We start from the raw sequence: 22,343 nt of genomic DNA, 5'->3' as shown, positions 1-22,343 counted from the left end.
CTTATACAAATCATTTTTAGTTGAAAAATGTTTTTCTTCAGGCTTATAAGTACAACATTAAGTATAGCCAATTTATTAAGTTTAGAAACAATATATTGTATTTATAATGTCACACAATATATCTAACAGTTTATATGTTTCTTCATAAAAATGGATGGAATTTAGGATGGGGGTCCCTCATAAAAGATCCATCATATTTGGGGGTCCTTGGCATCATAAAGTTTGAAAACCCCTGTTCTAGTGTGCACACAAAGCTATTTACAGTCATATCAGGGTGTCTTTCCTTAACTACCACCAGTGCAGGATCCAGGTGGATGATAAAGTGTTCATCTTTGTTTATATATGCAGGTATCCCTATGGAAGAGGAGGAGGTGGAGGAGGACACATCTCTTAAAGGCCGCCTTATGTCCCTGGTTTACAAGATTAAAGGTCGTCCTCAAAAAACTGAGGATAAACCAACTGAGCAAGAGCAAGTTACTCCTAGTAAGGCTTTTGTCAAAAACTAAATCTTCATACATATTTTATTTCTTACTGTTATTATGCCCTTTGTTTTGCTTAATTTGGTTAAAAAGTCTGAGCGCCAGAACATTCTAAACCAATGCAAACATTTCTAATGAGAAAAAAACTCATAGGCAACTTATTATTAACATTGTTTAAAGGGGGGGGGGGGGGGGTTGAAACACTCAGTTTCAGTCAATCTCATGTCAATCTTGAGTACCTATAGAGTAGTATTGCATCCTTCATATCTCCGAAAAGTCTTTAGTTTTATCATATTTATAAAAGAAATATGGGCTGTACCGAGTCTTTCCGGAAAAAACCGAGTGCCTGGAGGCGTATCGTGTGGGCAGAGCTAAAGAATGACGAATGTGCACAAAGCGGTGATGTCCTCAAGCGTGGAGAAACCCATCGCTATCTCAGCTAATACAGATAATGATCCACAATCAAATCTGAGGCTGAAATAAATTGAACAGGAGAAACGGCAACATCAGGATGTCCGTCTCTGTGGTATGTACTGTATTTAGGGGCCTTTGTGTGCAGTTTATGAGGACATGATTCGGTTTATGGACTATTGTATGTGACTAGACCTTAGAGGTAGCAAGCAAAACGGTTTTGCACGTCAGAGTCAGACTAGTGTTATACAGAACAACAATGGAGTAACCGTTAGCGCATTTGAATGACGAAGCACGCGATCGTATCGTTTACTGATGTTTACTCATGCAATAGCAGAGACATTTGAAGTTGATTTACTCACCGGCTGCTTCCAAAGCAGGACCGAATCTTTATCGCTGGGACCGCTCTGTCAAAAACACACTTCTTTGGTATGATTTGGTGAAGTCCTGTGACAGCAGTGACCGTGGAAATCCACTTTGCGACGCGACTGAAGCGATGCCTTGAAGCTTCCCGTCATTTCTGCGTTCAAATCGGTTCAAATGCAGCGCTGCCTTCCCGGAATGCTGTGCTGAAGCGTTGAAGTCGCTCGACGTCACCCATAGGAATAAACTGGAGCGCGGCGCGTCATAAGTGTTCACGGACGACTGGATCTGCACCTGAGAGACTGTTAACAGCGTGCATTTCCTCTCTCTCCCTCTAGTCACGCGCGCGCGCACCCTTCCGGGAGAAGAGCCCGTACAGCCCATACAAGGACCTTACGATCTATTTAACGTCAAGTAGACCCATACTCGAAAAAAACTCGCCGAAACTTGTGAGAAACCGGAAGGAGTATTTTTAACACAGAAATACTCCATCAAACGTCCAACATTAGTTTTTGAAACTTTGTCTATGTTTAGGATGGGAATCCAAGTCTTTAAAGGTGTAAAAAGCTCAGTATGCATGAAACAGCATTTCACCCCCCCTTTAACTTGTACAGAATGTGCTTAAAGCTTAGCTGGACTCTGGACAAAGATATGTTGTGTATATATATATATAACACAATATATAGATATATATATATGCCACTGCTATTAAGGGATATACAGCTCTTGAAAAAATTAAGAGACCACTGAATTTTTTTTCTTAAATCAGCATCTCTACAAGTAGGGAAGTCATTCCATTCAAATGTCTCTTGAATTCCAACACAGGCACACCTCATTCTACTGAATGGGGTGCTGATTAAGTGGAGGAAAAGTATGACTTCTGTGGTCATCACTATCCTCTTGCAGTAGGACCAGCTGGATGGCAAAAACAAAACTACGCCTACGTGCTAGTAGTACCTCAAAAGTAATTGGAATCAAAAAATAAAAGTTTTGAGTTAGGCAAAGAAGGGTCCAATTCTGGCTTACTGGCGGAGGGATACAGTAAATGTCTGGTTGCTTCCATCCTTAAAATTTCGAAGACGGTGTTTCATAAGAACAAGGTCAAGCAGCAAACATTGGGGACAACAAAGCTACAGATCGGCAGAGGGCGAAAACAACTCTCCACTGACCGGAATGACTGCCAACTCATTCGAATGTCACTCAACAACCGTAGGATGACATTGTGACCTACAAAAAGAATGGCAAAAGGCAGCTGCTCCTAGGGACAGGGCTGAAGTCGTGCAAAGCTAGAAAAAAGCCCTTCATCAATGAGAAGCAAAGAAGAGCCAGGCTGAGGTTTGCAAGAGACCATAAGGATTAGACTGTAGAGGACTGGAGTAAGGTCATCTTCTCTGGTGAGTCCATTTTTCAGCTTTGTCCAACACCTGGTCATCTAATGGTTAGACAGCGACCTACAAGCCACAGTGTCTCACACCCACTGTGAAATTTGGTGGAGGATCGGTGATGATCTGGGGGTGCTTCATGGGCAGCCCAATCTCCAGACCTGAACCCCATTGAAAACCTCTGGAAGATTGGTGAATATAGAATAAAGCAAAAATGTAAATTTTACCCAAACACATACCTATAAATAGTAAAACCACAGACACTGATAATTGCTGTGTCTCTTAATTTTTTCAAAGCTTGTATTTTTGTCAAGGTCAACAAAATATTCTTTAATTAGAAATGTATTTTCACTGTGTATTTGTTTTATAGCCTCCAAAATGAAGTGCAGTCATACTGAGCTGCAAATAGGCATCAAAGGGTATTAAGATGGCAAGAATATTAACATACTTAAATCATGTTACCAGCAATGGGTGGAAAGGTCTGTATTGTAATGGATGTAATTTGCTGATGTTGGATAAAAAGCGCCAGTGCTGCACTCTCTCTTGATGAGAGGAGTATGTGATTAGAGCAGCTATTCTAAGAACAGCATACAGGGGCAATATGTGAATAGAAAATATTAATAGATGTAACGACATACACTAATGGTCCTAGCACATTAAGCATGACTAGAGCAGGGGTCTGAAACTTCTTTTACATGATTTTCTAAATGTAATATTAGTAACACAGTTTCTTTTCACCCTCACTCATTTATTAGTATTATACTATATGCAATATAGTACAATTTACTAATTATAGCACTATTCCATATTCAGTGCTTCACATTAAAGAGAGCTAATAAAAAGCAACAAATGGATAAACATAGCAAAAGATGCAGAATCCTAATCCTTTTTTTTTTCTTATTCTGCTTTTGTCTTTTCCAGCTAACCTCAAGGAGCTGATATCTCAGACTATGGTTAGCTGGGCTCAGGAGTGCAAAATCCAAGACCCGGCACTTGTTCGCAGCATGTTCAGCCTTTTGAGGAGGCAGTATGATGGTGTCGGTGAGCTGCTCAGGGCTTTGAGGAAGAGCTACACCATCAGTGCCAAGTCTGTAGAGGATGCGATTAACCTGCTGGCCTCACTGGGCCAGATCCGTTCACTACTCAGCGTCCGCATGGGTGAAGAAGAGGGCCAGCTCATGATTGACGGCCTGGGGTAAAATTTCATCTTCTGGTCTGTACGAGGCTTACATCCTCCTGAAGATTTCTGTACCATACTATATATCAGTCGATATATTTAGATATTTTTAAATGGTCGATTTTGGCCAATATTGGACATTTAATTGTGCATAACCATTTGCCCTATTTTTACATTTAGATTTAATGTAACACATTTAATGCTCCCTTAAAGTTAATTAAAAACACACACAAAAAAAACCCTGTATTTTAATACCAATATTTAATTAGATTTTAGCATTTAAAATGATTTTAAAATGATAGTTTCTACTGTTTTATTTAATATTTATTTAAATAATTTAACATTGATACATTAATTATTTTGATTTTTTTTAAATTAATTTTCTATTTTCTATTTATTTGGACAAAATAGTACATAATTTTATATCCACCATCATCTTATTGTGTCGACTGGAATTTTAATATCAACAAAACACTGTATTTTACAGCTACACCCTATAAAGATTTTACTTTTATTCTTGCATTCAGGGACATCATGAACAACAAAGTGTTTTACCAGCATCCAAATCTGATGCGTGTTCTTGGTATGCACGAGACAGTAATGGAAGTCATGGTCAATGTGCTGGGTGGAGACAAGAATAAGGTAAAAATAAAATTGTAGCAATACTTTGCACCAAAAGTGCTTTTTCTAGGGTAGGGTGCTCTGAATATATTCTGTTGATGTGATGTTATATTTTGATGGTTGTAATATACACATACTTAACCCATTTATTTTTTTGTCTATTCTATCAAATGATAAAAGCAAGATTATAGACATTAGATAATACTGCTTTTTATGATCTTAATAATATCCAATGACTCAGTTGGACACTTGTGTGTCCAGACCAAACACCTCTCAGCCAGACTAAATTAAACATGATATCTTGAGGGATAACACGCAGTACATGGGCAAATACAGTACCTACTACTACTTGTGTCTAACAGCTTAATACGTTCTTATGCTTAGGGGGTGGTAATAGGGCGAAAGCTAAGACAAGAAGAGAGGGAATGGGTCACTTGTCATGCCAGACCTTTTTGGGGTTTGTCGGGAGTCTGGGATGTGAATTAATACCACTGACTATGCCAGATATGACGTTGCCACAGTGTCTCTCATTTCTGCTTGGCAGCCTCATTAAAGAGGCCTCATGCAAAGGGACGTGGGTTCCAGGCATTTAGGGTGACCATATTCCCTGCTCAGATGAAGTACAAAACATATTTGCTTGTATTCACGATGGAGCCTCATGTCTCATATTTCTGTCTGGTTTAGCTGTCTCGGGGGGTTCTTTCAATATCTTGAGTATGTTACATTACACACGTTTAGTCACCACGTTGAGTATATGCACACACAAAAAGAGGAAAGATTAATTTGAAGTGTGAAGGAAATGATCTCCATCTCTGCAAAAGTAAAATGAATGCCATTTTTAACTCTCAGGAGATTGCCTTCCCCAAGATGGTGGCCAGCTGTTGTCGCTTCCTTTGCTACTTCTGTCGCATCAGCCGTCAGAACCAGAAGTCTATGTTTGACCACCTAAGCTACCTCCTGGAGAACAGCAGCGTGGGGCTGGGTAATCACACACACACACACACACACACACACACACACACACACACACACACACACACACACACACACACACACACACACACACACACACACACACACACACACACAGAGAGACACACACGTGCACGTGCACGTGCTCGGTTTCACTATCTTTGTGGGGACTCGCCATAGGCGTAATTATTTGTATACTGTATAAACTGTAAATTATATACCCTAAACCTTTTTACATATTAAAAAAAACTATATGTTTACAGTATGTTTATTAATTAATTTCCCTTGTGGAAGCACACACACACGCACAGCATAGGTCAGTGTTTTCCAACCTTTTTTCAGTCATGGCACCCTTCGAAAATTTTCTAAATTTTGTGGCACCCCCTCGCATACGTTACGCTAGGGGTTTAATGGTACAGATTGCTCAAGGGTCAGTTTTGTATAACGTTTTGGGTTCATGGTATGGTTCGGTATTTGCTATGTTCAGAAAATAAGAACAAATAACTTAAATACAAACAGCCACACAAATAAATACTATTGAACAAAGATACTAATAAAATAAACAATGCTTTTCATGTTTTTCAGGTAGGTCTAACATTAGTTTTTAGGTAGAGAAATTGAATAAATAATCAAATGTAAAATAACTGCATATTTAACTGTTTAAATTAAAGATTAATCCTTATTAAACTTACACAAGCTATTCAATCAAAAACAGTGAGTGATGTCCTTATCTTTTCTTTGACATTAAAAAGAGTAAAGGTTGCTGCCCCTTTAAGACCTAATACAGGGATATGCATCGTCTTTCTTGACTATACAGTTCACTTAAGGCATATACAGACTATGTCTGCTTGGATACTCTTCAAGATGGACATGACATACTTTTTGTGTGAGTTTGTCCGTTCAAGCGCAAGACTTGAAAGAGAACTCAATATTTGCGCGCTGTGGTTGACAGCGCGCACGCTCTCATTCTGGCGAATATACCCGGGTGGTGACGACGAAATGACTGGTCATACGGCAGCACTCGCATGCATTGAACACGGTTTACAAAGAGAGACCGTTTTGCCCATTTTTCTTTTATTATCGCTGTTATAGGCCTATCACTGAGGAGCCAGCACATATATCCATCGACAGAAACATACGTAAAAGCATGTTTTTTTTCAAGTTACAACCCATATTAAAGATGCGTCATCATCAGATGTGAGATGAACCGCGGTGCAAGTGCGTACTGGCACCCCGCTCACGTCTTGCCGCGGCACCCTGGTTGGGAAACGCTGGCATAGGTGATATATAAGGACATTCCATAGGCATAATGGTTTTTATACTCAGTGTTGCCAAGTCCACGGTTTTCCTGTGGAATTGGTCTACATTAACACTGTTGCTGCGTACTCTTTTTCATGTTCGCGGTATGAAGTGACCCCAATTAAGTTATATTTAACCCCCCCAAACGCATTTTTTCAGATTTGCAATTGAGTGGGTTTTCTTGTGAAAACCTGGCAACCCTATTTATACAGTACAAACTGTATATTCTATCCCCCTACACTAACCCTACCCCTAACTTTACATTCACACCGCCAGAGGCGAGAGCACAAAAATGGCTGGAAGTCATTAATTTTTAATGGGAGCCAGCAGTCAGCAGTGCCGTGGTGCGTCTTGAGCAATTTGGGTGTCAAGGAGAGTTGAAATCAGGTCAACTTCATGATAACGACTTATGACGTTGTTCAGCAGGCAACCAATCAGAATGTAGAAATGCTCAGCTTGAGAGGATTCCAGAGAATGCTGTCCTGTAAACTTTGGTTCCAACCACATTAGTTCCCAAGCAAAATAGAGGAGAGGTCGCATTAATTATTATAGAGCCTACATTACAACAACCAGGACAGTTATTTTAATGTAGGCTGCCCAAAAATTATGTTAATGTTAATTAAAGAACAAGGTTAGTAAATGTCTCAAGGTTAGTAAATGTCTAAAAAACTGCATGTTGAAATTAGACTAGCACAGGAACACAAACAAAAATGGCTTTTAATTGTTTTATTTCGTTAGCAAACATGCAACTATGATAAAGATCTTTCCATCAGTCTTTTTTTTTCTTTCACATTTAACATATTTCATCAGGTTAACTTAAACCCTACTTGTGGTCAGTCTGCACAAATACCGATCAACATGATTGTTTTGTTTGCAGCCCCTTTAAATAAAGTGTAAAAAAAGACCAAACATTTGATCTGTCAGAGTATCAGTGCGTCCACGAATCTTTCTACAGCCTTGCTGGCAGCTCTTGTGGGTGGCGATATGAACGAACAGAAGACCTACCCAACACACACACACACACACACACACACACACACACACACACACACACACACACACACACACACAAACACAAACACAAACACACTCAGTTCTTTAGGGATGCAGGTCAGGCAGGTCTGAAGCACAGTGTCTGTGTTGCCATGTCCACTTATTAAAATGTCTTTGGGCTGTATATTCCCACCTGTGGTTTGAGCCACATTCTGTGAATTATTATTGCTGTAGTTTTTGTTTGTCCTTACCTTAGTTTTTTTTAGCCTTTCTCAGCCTCTCCCCTACTCCCATGATATGTAAATGATTTAGAATATGGCCAGTTGTACATAAGAGACATTGTTATTTTTGTAATATATAATTATTAAACAAATTTATATAATTATTAAATTATCTTTTCAATTAGTTTTAGTTTTTCCTTATATTACACTATCATTCAAAACTTTGGGGTCAATACTATTTTATTATGTACTTGAAAGTCTCTTATGCTCACCAAGGCTGCATTTATTTAATCACAAATACAGTAAAATTATTATTACCATTTAAAATAAATAACTGTTTTCTGTTTTAATCTAATATAATATGGTGCTGTGTATTTAGTGGAAAATGGGACAATTCATGGATCAGATAGTTCGCTAGAACATTAATTGAAAATAGAAATCCTTTGTAACTTTATGAATGACTTTAATGCCATTTTTGCTCAATTTAATGTGTCCTTGCTGAATAAAAGTTTTATGCATGTTTATGCTACAATAAATCACATCAATGAAACAGGCAGTTCTCTTTGATCCATAAACACCTCCCTAAAACATAACTGTTGGTGCAGCAATTCATTAATTTTAGGCTTGTTTTGTCAGACCAGGTTGCTTTTTTGGAGTAAGATCTGGCAACACTGAACAGTGCGCTGTTTTGACTGTGAATAATAGCTTGTGCAGCTCAGAGCACCTGACTCTGCAGGAGTAGTTTTCTATAACAGCACATTAATGAGCAGCTGAGAGCCCACTCACACCTTTATTGTCCTTATCAACCCAAGATCAATGACAGAACAGATCAGATAAGATCAGATGAAGATAATGCCACAAACTGCAAACCACAGTGTGAAGCATCCACAGTACAGTTTTATGTTAACATGTCTTCATGTTGCATAGATTGTGTTGTGTAGCTGTAATTTTAGTCATCATTTTTAATTTAAGTTATATAAGCTAACTGATTGGGTTATACAGAGCAGCTGAACTAAGCTGAAACCAGATACACTGTCAAATATGCAGCAATATATGATTGTAAAAAATGTATAGAGATATTATATTTATAAATCAGATAATAATGAATATAACTATACAGTATATTTCCAAGCATTACTTTAAAAACTATTTTTATATAAGTTATATTAGCATATTATGATAATGAGCAAAAGGGGGGAAAACTTGTAAAGACTGCCATCTGCTGGTGATTGTGGAAAATCTGCTGTCCTCAATTGGCCGTATGGATGGATATAATGTTGATTTCTTATCTTATCTCTCCAGCATGCCCAGCCATGAGAGGCTCCACACCTTTAGATGTTGCTGCCTCCTCTGTGATGGACAACAACAGTTTGGCTCTGGCACTTGAGGAACCTGATCTTGAGAAGGTACAACATCAGCCCTGTTCATGTAAAACGTTTTAATAAAATTGATAAAACATTATATATAGAAGGGTTAAAAGCTGATATTTTCATCCTTTAGTTTTATGTTAGGAATAAACCTTATATGTGTCACCACAGAGATTTTGGTATTTAGGCATCCTAATGATAAACTTCTGATATATTTGGTCAAGTCACCTTTATTGATATAGTGCTTTTTACAATGGAGATTGTTTCAAAGCAGCTTCACAGTGGTAACAGGAAAATAATTCACAGAATTTGCTTCTGTCATCCAGTTCAGTTCAATAATCATATAGTGTCAATGCGGGCGGATCAGTAATATAGTTGAATATTTAGTGTCCCAACTAAGCAAACCAAAAGCCAAAGGCAATACAGGTGATGTGGCAAGGAACCAAAACTGAAGAAACTGGAGAAAGAAACCTTGGGAGAAACCAGGCTCAGTTGGGGGGACAGTTTTCCTCTGCCCAACGAACAAACAGTATATGATTAGGATTCAGGCAACATTAGTCAGAAGTCATATTAGATTGGAATATTCAGAATATTTGTCCAGTTCCATCTGGTTGAAGATTAGAGACATCACGCAGAAGATGAACTTGTTGGAAATCAGTGCCACTGGATGTTGTGTCGATGAGGCCTTCACAAAGGAGATGTCATGTCAATAAAGGCCTTCACAGAAAACGCGATCCCTGCAGACACTTCAGAGCTGCGCTGTGTTAGTGTCTAGGTGCAGGTCCACCATCTTATGTGGATACGGCTCGGATCCACTTGACTGCAGTAAACCTCGGGATAAAGAGAGACTAACATTAGTGAGTACATCAGGTGTTATGGGAAATGTTCCTGGTTCCGGCAGACCTAGTTAATCCAGCCAAACAATCATTTAACTGATTTGAATTATAGAAATTGATAATGTTCTATGTGTATGCCATAGAATAGAGATGTATTTATTAGTCTAGATTTAAACTGACAGAGTGTGTCTGCTTCCCGAACAATGCTAAGAAGACTGTTCCATAGTTTAGGTGCTAAATAGGAAAAGAATCGACCGCCTGCAGTTAATTTAGATATTCTAGGTATTATCAGCTGGCCAGAGTTTTGAGACCGCAATAGTCGTGATGGAGTATAATGTATTAAGAGCTCGCTTAAGTACTGGGGAGCTAAACCATTTAGTGCTTTGTAAGAAATAAGCAAGATTTTAAAATGTATGCAATGGAGCCAGTGCTGACAGAAGCAGGCTAATATGGTCACACTTCCTGGTTCTAGTAAGAACTCGAGCTGCTGCGTTTTGGACCAGCTGGAATTTATTTATTAAGCAAGCAGGGCAAACACCCAGAAGAGCATTACAATAATCTAGCCTTGAGGTCATGAACTAACTGTTCAGCATTGTGCATTGAGAGCATATTTCGTAATTTAGATGGAAGAATATGGTTTTACAGATGCTAGAAATATGGCTTTTAAATAAAAGACTGGTATGAAAGAGCACCCCAGGTTCCTAACTGACAACAAATTTGGTATAAGTTTCTGAAAGACTTACAACATTCACTGAGCACAGCGAGGATCAAACTATAGTTCTTGTGATTTAATGAATGCATTGTGTTGCAATGCATAATAAAGCTTCCTGCCAAATGGTTGCCAAATAAATTTGCCTAAGCCTGTTTTAAGTGCCATTTGGATTGCATTTTGGATCCTGTCCATGTGTGTGTTTCAGGTGGTTACATATCTGGCAGGCTGTGGGTTACAGAACTGCCCGATGCTCATTGCCAGGGGATACCCAGACATTGGCTGGAACCCAATAGAAGGAGAACGCTATTTGTCCTTCTTACGATTTGCTGTTTTTGTCAATGGTTAGTACTTTTTACCAGTAATACTGGGTTTGGATTACTTTTTGTATCTTAGTTAATAGAAAAATACTTTCATGATGCAAAAATGGTTTCTTGTTTGGTGTGTTCTGATCATCTCAGGGGAAAGTGTTGAAGAGAATGCTAATGTCGTTGTGAAGCTTTTGATCAGGCGCCCAGAATGCTTTGGGCCTGCTCTTAGAGGAGAGGGAGGTCAAGGTTTACTCGCTGCCATGAAGGAAGCCATCAAGATCTCAGAAGATCCTGCTTTAGACCTGCCCAATTTACCTGAAGGGGTTGCACCAACGTAAGACCACTTAATTTTTCCATTCATCTACATAATTTGCCATTTTATGTTAGGTTTAGGTTGAAAAGGGAAATTGTAGTTGAGATGTCCTTGGACATCAGAAATGAGCGAGCATGATTTTAAGCAAATCTGTTCTTTATTTTGACAGGGTTGGGGAGGATAAAGAGGAGGAGGAGGTTGCCCACATGGGCAACTCTATTATGTCCTTCTACTCAGCCCTTATTGATCTTCTGGGCCGCTGTGCACCTGAGATGCATGTGAGAGCTCCTTTCTGTCACATTTTATTGATTTACAAAGCTGGGGACAAAACTTGCAGTTTCCTTCAGTATAGTGCTGTTGAACTGTAAACTGCCACACTTTAAAATTATACCGATGCTGTTTTACAGCTTATAAACAAAGGTAAAGGTGAAGCATTGCGTATCCGTGCCATCCTCCGTTCCCTAGTACCCACTAAAGATTTGGTTGGAATTATCAGTATTCCACTCAAAATGCCGGTCATCAATAAAGGTTTGTACAAGTCACTAGATGCATTTGAAAGAGTCTGAAGACATAATCTCTGAAACTCATTATGCACCTATGATTGATTGATACTATTACTCTTTCAATGTCATTTTCATCCCTACGTGTCTCATTATCTGTGCTTCTTGTTCCGCAGTCATTATAACGCTAATGCTTTTTGTTTAACTCTCTTGGGTGCTTAGATGGCACTGTGACGGAGCCAGATATGAATGCTAGCTTCTGTCCAGAGCACAAGGCGCCCATGGTGCTTTTCCTAGACCGTGTCTATGGTATTGATGACCAAAGCTTCTTGTTGCACCTGTTGGAGGTGGGCTTTCTGCCAGACCTGCGAGCATCAGCCTCTCTGGACTCGGTAAGGGTGTCCTGCGGAGAAAAACAGGGAAAGTCACAGAGAAAAATGTATCATGCATTGTGTGAAAAAGCCTACAAGGTTCATGTGATGTCAACCATTTAGCAGTAGGAAAAAGTAGATATGAATATTAAAAGGAACTTCTTTAACTTGAATGATTGCTATAGAATTAAGAATGCATTTAGTAATTTTGCATTATTATAATTTTCTATTTTATTTACATATAATAGTCATGAAAAAAAACCCTCTTTCAGTTACCTGATTTGGGTTTTTTGTGCATGTTATTTTTGCATTCATCAGGAGGTGCTCAGGACCACTGAGACAGCCCTGGCCATGAACCGGTACATTGGATCCGCAGTGCTTCCTCTATTGACCCGCTGTGCTCATCTGTTCGCTCACACTGAGCACTATGCAATGCTCGTTGATTCTACACTTCACACCATCTATCGCCTCTCAAAGGGCCGATCACTCACCAAGGCCCAGAGAGATGCTATTGATGAATGTCTACTGGCCATCTGCATGTAAGAACCTCCTGAAAACCTTTAGTTGAGAGGCTTGGGTGGATTCCTAGGCTCAGTGTAAACACAAACTGCATTTTCATACTCTATAGATAACACTTATTTAGAGGTTGGGTATCATCTGATGTTATACTTTTCATCTGATATTTATAATTTTTACAGGCATCTGCGGCCTTCAATGCTACAGCAACTTTTGCGTCGTCTTGTGTTTGATGTCCCGCAGCTTACAGATTACTGCAAGATGCCCATTAATGTGAGTTTCGTAAACAACAAATGTACATATACTACTGTTCAAAAGTTTGGAGTTGTTATGATTTTTTATAAAGTTTCCAAGGTTGCAATTATTTAGTAATATTGTGGATTATTATTATTACAATTTAAAATAATTTAGTATTTTAATATATATTGTCGTGTGTCACATGATCACATGATGGTGGTGCTTAAGAAATATTACATCTTCGTATTAATGTTTGATGAATAGAAAATTCAAAACTCTTTGATGAGTAGAAAATTCAGCAGAACAGCATGTATAAAAAAAAAAAAACTATTGATCTTTTAATGTATTTAATGCGTTCTTGCTGAATTAAATCATACATTTATTTCATAAAACAAGAACTTACTGTTACAATGGTGGTGTATATTTCATCTTTATTACCCTTTGGCTCCATTATTCATTCTAAGACCTTAAGAGCCATATTCACTACACATAGTTTTTCAGCACAAAACCTATATCTTATTCACTACATGCAATTCTACTTAAAGGGATAGCTCACCCAAAAATATATATTTTTTGATTATTTTAAATGCAATTGTGCCATATTTAGATTTAAATTACTAAAAATGATTTTGATTTGAGTAAATTCCAACTAATTCACAAAATGTAATAGCGCAGTACTATTAAAACAATGCATTAAAAGAGATGTTTGTGTACATTTTCTGTTTATCAAGTAATTCATCAAATGATGATAAAATGATGGAATCCAAACACAAAGTGTAGTCAAGCACAAATTCCACATTTTAAAGAGTTACATTTTAAATGCCAAATGCACTCTGACCCGCATTAGTGAATTTGTGACTACCTGATAACAGGGCACACTTCATCATTGGTGAAAAGTTCCTCCTTATTACAGTGAGGTCACTCGCCTCACAGTTATAACTTATGTGTTTTGACAGCTTTACACACCCTGCATACACACAGAGCATCTGGATTACACATTACCTGATGCAACTGTCAATATGAATCGCCACAGATCCTCCTACTTGTGGGCCTTTGATAGGCAGGTGTAAGCAGGTCATATCCTCCTCACTATTTCAGCACCTTGTCTCTCTGCTGGCAGCTGTCTCACCCCATCAGAAACCCCCACCACAGGGCCTGGTTATCAGAAAAGGGCTTGGCAGACACACACCTTTGAATTATTTAGTAGCTGTGAACCAATACAAATCAAATCAAAATATAATATAATATAAATCAACCCTTATTCTATTTAAAAAAATGTTTTACCCAAGACAATACATGAAGTTCATTTAAAGTATCCTGAATGTTGAAAGCATATTCCATATTATCTTTTTATCCTTGCAGCTTTTGACAAATCATTATGAGCAGAACTGGAAGTACTACTGTCTGCCAACGGGCCTGGGTAGCTATGGAATGGCATCAGAGGAGGAACTCCACCTTACCAAGAAACTCTTCTGGGGACTTTTTGATGCTCTATCTCAAAAGGTAAAAAACATACAGTACTTCAGTGTCAATTTGGGCTGTCAATTAAATAAACTATGTATTCATAGTAATGACTAGGTTATACAAATTATTATTAATTATTATTATGTAAAATAGACACTAAAATTTTAAATTTGGAAATTTGGAAGTGTGCAGTTATTTTTAGTTGTTGGTCAAGGTACACTTCTGAGGTCATATCATCATGTCTTACTGCTTTTCAGAAATTCACATTAAGTTGTTTTCATTTTTTTAAGCTGTGTTAATTTTAGTATGATTTAGCTTATAAAAATGCACCTACATTTTGGTAGGAATAGTAGGAAAATCCCTTAATATACAATTTATGTTTGATTTAAGGGGAATGAATAATTATTTATTATAATTAATAACATTAAATGAAAACACTACATTTATAGCCCCACTATAAATATAAGTTATTTCACTAAATTAATTAAACCGCTAAGATATTTTCAAACCTTGCTTTTTGACTCCATATCCTGTCTTGCAGAAATATGATGCAGAACTTTTCAAAATGGCCATGCCATGTCTGAGTGCCATAGCCGGTGCAATACCACCTGACTACGTGGACTCCAGCCCAGGTTCCACATTAGTTAAGCAGGCCTCTGTGGATGGGCAAGGCAACTTCGACCCCCAGCCTATTAACACTGCAAAGTAAGTAACCATTGAAACACTAAAAAAACGCATCCTTTCATTCGAACTTTCTGTGGCCTTCACTTCATACTGTTTTGTCTTTCAGCATCTCGCTGCCTGAAAAACTAGATTACATTGCAAACAAGTTTGCTGAGCATACTCATGAGAAATGGTCCTCTGAGAAGGTTGGACAATGATAAAACTCATCTCATTAATCTTGCGCGTTCTATTGTGTCACTATTCTTCTGTTGAATTAGACTAAGGATGACTGCTTGTTTTTGTCTTGAATGGTGATAGATCGCTCTTGGCTGGTCAGCGGGAGATAAATTAGATGACAAAGCTAAAACTCATCCGCTTCTGAAACCATACAAAGCACTAAGTGAAAAGGTACACATAAAAACAGTCACATTTCTTCTGTATTGACTTTTGTCTCTAACATAAATGCAAAGTTTAATCTACTCAAATCCGTCACTGTATAGGAAAGGGAGACTTATCGCTACCCTGTGAAAGAGACTCTAAAGAGCATGTTGGCAATGGGATGGAACATTGAGAGGACCAAAGAAGGAGAGGCCATGTTCCAGCAAAGGGAAACAGAAAAACAGCGCAAGACATCAGAGTCCTCACAGGTAACGGAGGGCGGGGTTTCTTTCTTTAGTGTCTATGAATAAATCAATGCATTTAGGGTAGGGATGCACCGAATATTCGGCAACCGAAATTATTCGGCCGAAAATAGCCAAAAAAAGCACTTTCGGCATTCGGCCGAATAAGTAAAAAGGCCGAATAATTTTGGCCGAACAATGACGTTTTTAATGACGCGATCAAAAAGTAACCCACGTAGAGTGAGAGCTGCGTGCTTTATGCAGCAAACATGTCAGCAGTGTGGAAGCACTGTTTAGTGCTGAAATTTAGTGCTCATGTCATCGATGAGAAGAGGAACCGACTTTCATGTGAGAAAGCAGAGAAGCTACTTTTCATAAAGAAGAACCTGCCACTTTTCCTGAAGAAGTAGGCTAAGTAGGCTTATGTCTAAGACAGTTATTTATTTGTTGTGGGTTCATCCACATTTTTTGCACTATTCAATGCACATTTGTTGTTGTAGACATACAGAGTTACATTCTTTCAGCAGTCAGTTATAGGCCTAACATAGGCTATTCAAGAAGGGGGGCTTCTAAGATGGCCAAATAAAAATATGTTTTTTATTTTACTAATTATTTATTTTAAGTTATGTTGTGCTTAGTTTGTATAATATCTGCTGGAATGTTAAAAAAAATTCAGTGTTAAATAAATATTTTGAAATTGTATTTTTGTTATTTGATTTATTTCTCTGAAAAGCAACACAAAATAGTAAAAAGGAAATTTTTACTATTTAATTATTGTAATGGTAAAAAAAAAATGCGAAACACCGCGTTCGGTATTCGGCCTTCGGTCTTCGGCCAAGCATTTCATTATTATTCGGTTTCGGCTTCGGCCAAGAATTTCATTTCGGTGCATCCCTAATTTAGGGTATTGAGTTGCCTCTTCTTCACTTTGCAGGGTGAGTTTAATCCAGCCCCACAAGATTTGGAAAATGTTATTCTATCAAGAGAACTACAGGCAAGTGTGAATCGAATTGTTGGAAACGATACGCATCTCATGCATTGTATATTAAACCTGTAATCATTTCAACAGGCAATGGTTGAAATAGTTGCAGAAAATTACCACAACATTTGGGCAAAGAAGAAGAAAAAGGAACTTGACAGTAAAGGTGATACTTTTCTCCTGGAAAAAGTCTGTTTGGCTCAATCCTGTCTAAGCAGTCCCAGGTGCATTGACTCACTGTGTGTTGTCATCAAAAGGAGGAGGAAGTCATCCATTGTTGGTACCGTACGACACGCTGACGGCGAAGGAGAAGTACAGAGACAGAGAGAAGGCCCAGGAGCACTTTAAATTCCTGCAGGTCAATGGATATGCCATCAGCAGGTTAGTGTACTAACACATTTTGTTTTGTATAATCAGGAGAAAAAAAAAACTGAAATAATGAAAGAAATTGTACTTTTATTCTGCATTAATATTACGACATTTTTCTATTTCAAATAAATGCTGTTTTTAGGCGTTCTATTCATCAAATAAATCACAGTTTTCACAAAAAATATTAAGCAGCACAAGTTTTTTTTAACATTGATAATAATAAACAAAAAAATCTTGAGCACCAAATCATCATTAGAATGATTTCTGAAGGATCATGTAACACTGAAGACTGGAGTGATGGCTGCTGAAAATACACTTAAAATAGAAAACAGTTATTTTACTATATTTTGCTTATCAAATAAATGAAGACTTGGTAAGCATTGGAGAATTCTTTCTAAAACTAACCCAAGCATTTAATTGGTATTATAAAAAACATGACAAGTAATCCAAAGGAAACTTAAACTAAACAGAGATGAAGGGTATTCAGATGATACTACTACTACTACTACTACTACTACTACTACTACTACTACTACTACTACTACTACTACTACTAATAATAATAATAATAATAATACTTATTATTATTATTATTATTATTATTATTATTATTATTATTATTATATTTGGCCCAGTGTTTGCACCATGTCAAACATTTCTTATTCTATTTTAAGGACATTTTTGATATAACAAACAATGTTAGTACTGTGTTGGGTCGCCACTTGTCTTGGAAGCACTGTATTACAGGAGGTGTACAGCAGTTTGTGATCTCTTTATTGATGCTTTTTTTCTGTATGCAGAGGTCTGAAGGACATGGAGCAAGATTCCTCTTCTATAGAAAAAAGGATTGCCTATAAGTTCCTCAAGAGGCTCTTGAGTTATGTTGATTCTGCACAGGAGTTTATCGCCCATCTTGGTGAGAAATGATGACGAATATAAACAACCATTTAAGGTTTATATATTTACAAACACATAATATTGAACAGTTGTTTTCTTTGCATAACATTTTCAGAGGCTATGGCTTCTAGTGGGAAGACAGACAAATCTCCCCATGATCAAGAGATCAAGTTTTTTGCTAAGGTAGCATTCGGTTTTCTAGTAGACACTGTTTTACCATATGCAGAATAGTCTTGAAACATCATATTTTATGCGAGTTAAAGGCAATTTTAAAAGGTTTTTCTGTTGATCGGTTAAAACACAGGTTCTGCTGCCCCTCATTGACCAGTACTTCAAAAACCACTGCATGTACTTCCTGTCATCCCCCAACATCAACCTTAGCAGCAGTGGCTACGCATCCAACAAAGAGAAGGAGATGATCACCAGGTACTGCTGTTACAACAAAGCCAAATGCTGTTATTTAGAACTATATTACTACTATATTAATCCATATAATTATAAATGTTTATCACAAATGTTTGTCCCGAGAAGGTTCTATGATAATAACTAATTAGTTATCATTCAATTCATAATAGTATAAACTTAAAAATGTCCAAAACTATTCAGGATAATCTTTCACTTTATATACTGAATACAGTAAAAAATGGATTTCTTTTTTTGTACTTAAAATGTTTACATCAGCTCCTGTGGCATTATGTGACAGCACAGTGTCAACCGTAAGTTCAGTAGTTCCATTACGTAGTCATCTGTGTTTCATTAATACTGAGGATTCTGACACCCAAACATTTGTTTTTTGTTTTTTATTGCATTGCATATTTGTATATTGCATTACATCGTATATATTGAAGTGCACATATTTGGATTGCTTTATGTACAGTTATACTAACTTGACTCATTCTTCCTTAGTCTTTTCTGTAAGCTGGCAGCTCTTGTCAGACATAGAATTTCACTCTTTGGTAAGACATCGCAGAGCATTCAAAATATTTAAAAAATGAGCTTCCTTTTTTAGGTATACCTCATGTTGCTGATTTAAGACTATTTGTTCTTTCAGGAAGTGACTCCACCACCATGGTGAGCTGCTTACACATCTTGTCACGCTCACTGGACTTCAGGTAGTGAGCAAAATCTCAGATCAACACAAATCAGTCAATAGTGGTTGATCTCTCAGTTGTTTTGATCTGATTCTGTTCTTACCGTAGGACTGTGATGAAGTCTGGCTCAGAGCTGGTGAAGGCTGGTGTTCGGACATTCTTCGAGAATGCAGCGGAAGACCTGGAAAAGACTCTGGAGAACTTGAAGCTGGGGAAGTTGGGTCAGTCACGTACTCAGATGAAGGGCGTCACTCAAATCATCAGCTACACCTCAGTGGCCCTGCTGCCCATCCTGACAGTTCTCTTTCAGCATATCACCCAACACCAGTTTGGAGCAGAGCTGCTATGTGAGTGAGCTTTGATGTTCATGATTTTCAGTGAATCAAAAACTTAGTGCAACCAGTGTAGCCAAAAAAATTGGATTTGTACGCCTACATCAGCATGCTACATCTTTGCCCCCAAAACACATTTTATGAAATGTGAACAGATATGCACATCAGTGACAACACTTAAAAGCACTGGAAATGTTTTTTTAATTTTTTAGTTTGATCAATAAGTGGAAATTGGTTATTTTTGCATTTTTTCTGCAATTTCGTTCTTCCGGGTTGAGGCAACGTCAAGGAATGTGAGGTAAAAGCATGCCTTTGGAGTGTGTGACTGGCTGCAGGCGCAAATCTATGTCAGCTGGTCCTTTGCATTTATTTAGAGAATGATGATTTATTTCAGCACCATGTATGTTCGCATATATAATCACGTCTTCTTCAAATTAAATCTATGTGCAAATAAGGACAATGATACAGCCATAAGTCTGATCATGAGCAAAATTACACAATGGTTTATTCCAGGGGTCGCCAACTGGCGGACTCCGGTCCGGATCCGGACCGCGAGATGCATCCATCCGGACCGCGAAGCCGTTTGACACACTGAAATAACTAAATGCCAAATGCGATTTAAAATAAATAAATAAATAATCACATTTATATCAGGCAGCTCAGTAGAACCGTTTTTCCTATGTTGCCACGGTTGCGTTGACAGGATCTCACAGCGGACGCACACATTACGAGCGAGCTCAGTTTTGAATCGACTACTGACAGAAGAACTTCATGATGAGTGTATCTCTTGTAGCACAGGGTGAAATCAGTATGTACATGGAGGATTGGAGGGAAATATAATATAAATGTAATACATCGTGCAGCTCTTCTGTCAGAAGTCGATTCAAAACTGAGCTTGCGCGTATGTAAGCGTCCGGTGTGAGATCCTGAGACGCGCCCATGAGCTTCAGTCCGGTGTGCGGCTACGTTACTATGCTCACTACATGTTTAGACGCGCATTGAAGAGACTGAAGAAAACGGCGCGCAAAACAGAGGCTGAATCAGAAATTGGCCCCTTAACCCTCATTCACTATTCCCTACGTTTGTCCACTATTAGCCTACAGTTCACTTGAAGGAGTGAATGAAAACGAGTGCGTGAAGTCGGACAGCTGTTGTGTGTACATCGGCTGTACACCCTATTGCGGTGCAACATGTGAGTACACTCAAACATGTCCACTGTGGTTTTGGACGCCACTACAAATGGCTGTCCCCTCAAATAATGCCCTATTTAGGGTATAGGGGCGATTTCTGATTCAGCCATACACATTTTAAAGACCCCTTTATCCTCAGCAGTCTGAGGTTAGGGCGCAGAAAATAAATGAGCCAATTTCTCACATGCACTGAAGTTCAGACAATGTAGCTATATTCACTTTTTTATTATTATTATTATTTATTTTTTTTGGAACAAGGAATGTTTATGCTTCCATTCCATCTTTAAGTTCAACTCAGCTCAGCCTTTTGAGAGGCTATTTACGTTTTTCTGGATTTAAAGGAACAGTTGAAATAAAGAGATAAAATATTTTGTGGACTTTTTCATTTTTCCAACACTGGTGGCACCTTATTTTTGCCTGTTTGTGTTTCTGGATGATATTGCAAATGATTTTTTACCAGTGCAATTTGAAGCACAGAGAGAGCAGTGCTGAAGATAGTCTCTACCTAACTAAATGTGGGCTATACATGTGAATGAACATAAAATTATGTTATGAGATTTCTGTTTTGTTTTTTAACCAGGAGGGTTTGTGTTCATTGATTGTTACTGTTTATCTCAGTTCAGCAGAAAAAGCACTTTAGTTGCTAGTAATGTTGAAATGAATGTATTTTCAGTTTCATTCATCATATTTTTGTCAGACATGGCTACTGGTTGAATTAGATATTTTGTACCAATGCAAACAGAATAACCTCAAAATTAAATACATTTTTTGAAGGATTACCTATGTTTCCTTTAAAAAAAATGAAAAGACATACTTTATCTATATGAGAACATATTATATTTTGTTCAATAAAGACATTTTAATCTACACTAATTTCTTTAGTCTGGCAAAAAGACATCGATTCATGTTTTTAGGTATATAACTGTCCGGACCTCGGCCGGTGAGAAGGTTTTTTTTCTGGACCCCAAGCTATTTTAGTTGAAGACCCCTGGTTTATTCTAATACACAGAAGACAATGATGTAGACCAAAAATTCAAAGAATGGGCAAAAAGTGTTTCTATGTTACAGTGATGTTGTTTTTTCAGAGACTGCACTGTTCTTAAAATATATTTTATTTTAATAATAATATTCATATTATATTAGACATTTGAAATTAAATATTAGACATTTTGATGTTATATTGGGTTAGATCTTTAAAATACATCAAGTCGAAAGGGTAGTCTTTAAAAGGTTTTCATTTTGATCGGTTAAAACACAGGTTCTGCTGCCCCTCATAGACCTGTACTTCAAGAACCACTACGTCATATTTTAGTATGTCAGTATAGTAAGCATGTTGCAGGTCTGTTTTTTATTGGTTGTCTTCCCCCTCTCTACACTCCCACTTTTCCACAGCTTTACACACCCATTTTCAGAGACTTTTTGTAACTCTGAGGTATCAATGACCAGGCTAACACGGGGGTTTCATGACACTTTAAAATGATTGTATTCCTCAAAATATTTGCCCTCGTTAAGTCACCTTTATTTATATAGCGTTTTTTTACAATGGCGATTGTTTCAAAGCAGCTTCACCGTAAATAATGCAACACAATTTGATTCGCCTGTACAGCCGCTGGAGAAAACAGTGATGTCATCCAGCTCGGTTTAATAATCATATCGTGTC

The 22,343-nt window shown here is 37.8% G+C and overlaps 1 protein-coding gene across 1 annotated transcript in view; it reads left to right on the top strand.

Annotated features, from left to right (window-relative positions):
• The window catches only part of ryr3 (ryanodine receptor 3), a 132,543-nt gene that overhangs the window by 85,769 nt on the left and 24,431 nt on the right, over positions 1–22,343 (top strand). Inside the window, exons 40-65 of the mRNA XM_067417529.1 lie at positions 349–483; positions 3,557–3,830; positions 4,340–4,454; positions 5,283–5,415; positions 9,221–9,324; positions 11,039–11,174; positions 11,292–11,475; positions 11,624–11,732; positions 11,862–11,982; positions 12,177–12,346; positions 12,644–12,864; positions 13,024–13,114; positions 14,441–14,581; positions 15,084–15,247; positions 15,333–15,411; positions 15,524–15,613; positions 15,706–15,852; positions 16,760–16,819; positions 16,895–16,970; positions 17,062–17,185; positions 17,974–18,089; positions 18,186–18,253; positions 18,375–18,496; positions 18,977–19,026; positions 19,122–19,182; positions 19,270–19,508. Of these exons, the coding sequence (XP_067273630.1) occupies positions 349–483; positions 3,557–3,830; positions 4,340–4,454; positions 5,283–5,415; positions 9,221–9,324; positions 11,039–11,174; positions 11,292–11,475; positions 11,624–11,732; positions 11,862–11,982; positions 12,177–12,346; positions 12,644–12,864; positions 13,024–13,114; positions 14,441–14,581; positions 15,084–15,247; positions 15,333–15,411; positions 15,524–15,613; positions 15,706–15,852; positions 16,760–16,819; positions 16,895–16,970; positions 17,062–17,185; positions 17,974–18,089; positions 18,186–18,253; positions 18,375–18,496; positions 18,977–19,026; positions 19,122–19,182; positions 19,270–19,508 (3,330 nt within the window). The remainder of the gene's footprint in view (positions 1–348; positions 484–3,556; positions 3,831–4,339; positions 4,455–5,282; positions 5,416–9,220; positions 9,325–11,038; positions 11,175–11,291; positions 11,476–11,623; positions 11,733–11,861; positions 11,983–12,176; positions 12,347–12,643; positions 12,865–13,023; positions 13,115–14,440; positions 14,582–15,083; positions 15,248–15,332; positions 15,412–15,523; positions 15,614–15,705; positions 15,853–16,759; positions 16,820–16,894; positions 16,971–17,061; positions 17,186–17,973; positions 18,090–18,185; positions 18,254–18,374; positions 18,497–18,976; positions 19,027–19,121; positions 19,183–19,269; positions 19,509–22,343) is intronic.

The sequence above is a fragment of the Pseudorasbora parva genome, chromosome 15 (genome assembly GCF_024679245.1).
Source record: "Pseudorasbora parva isolate DD20220531a chromosome 15, ASM2467924v1, whole genome shotgun sequence".
In the NCBI taxonomy this organism is placed as follows: domain Eukaryota; kingdom Metazoa; phylum Chordata; class Actinopteri; order Cypriniformes; family Gobionidae; genus Pseudorasbora; species Pseudorasbora parva.
This window is presented reverse-complemented; position numbering and strand designations above follow the sequence as displayed.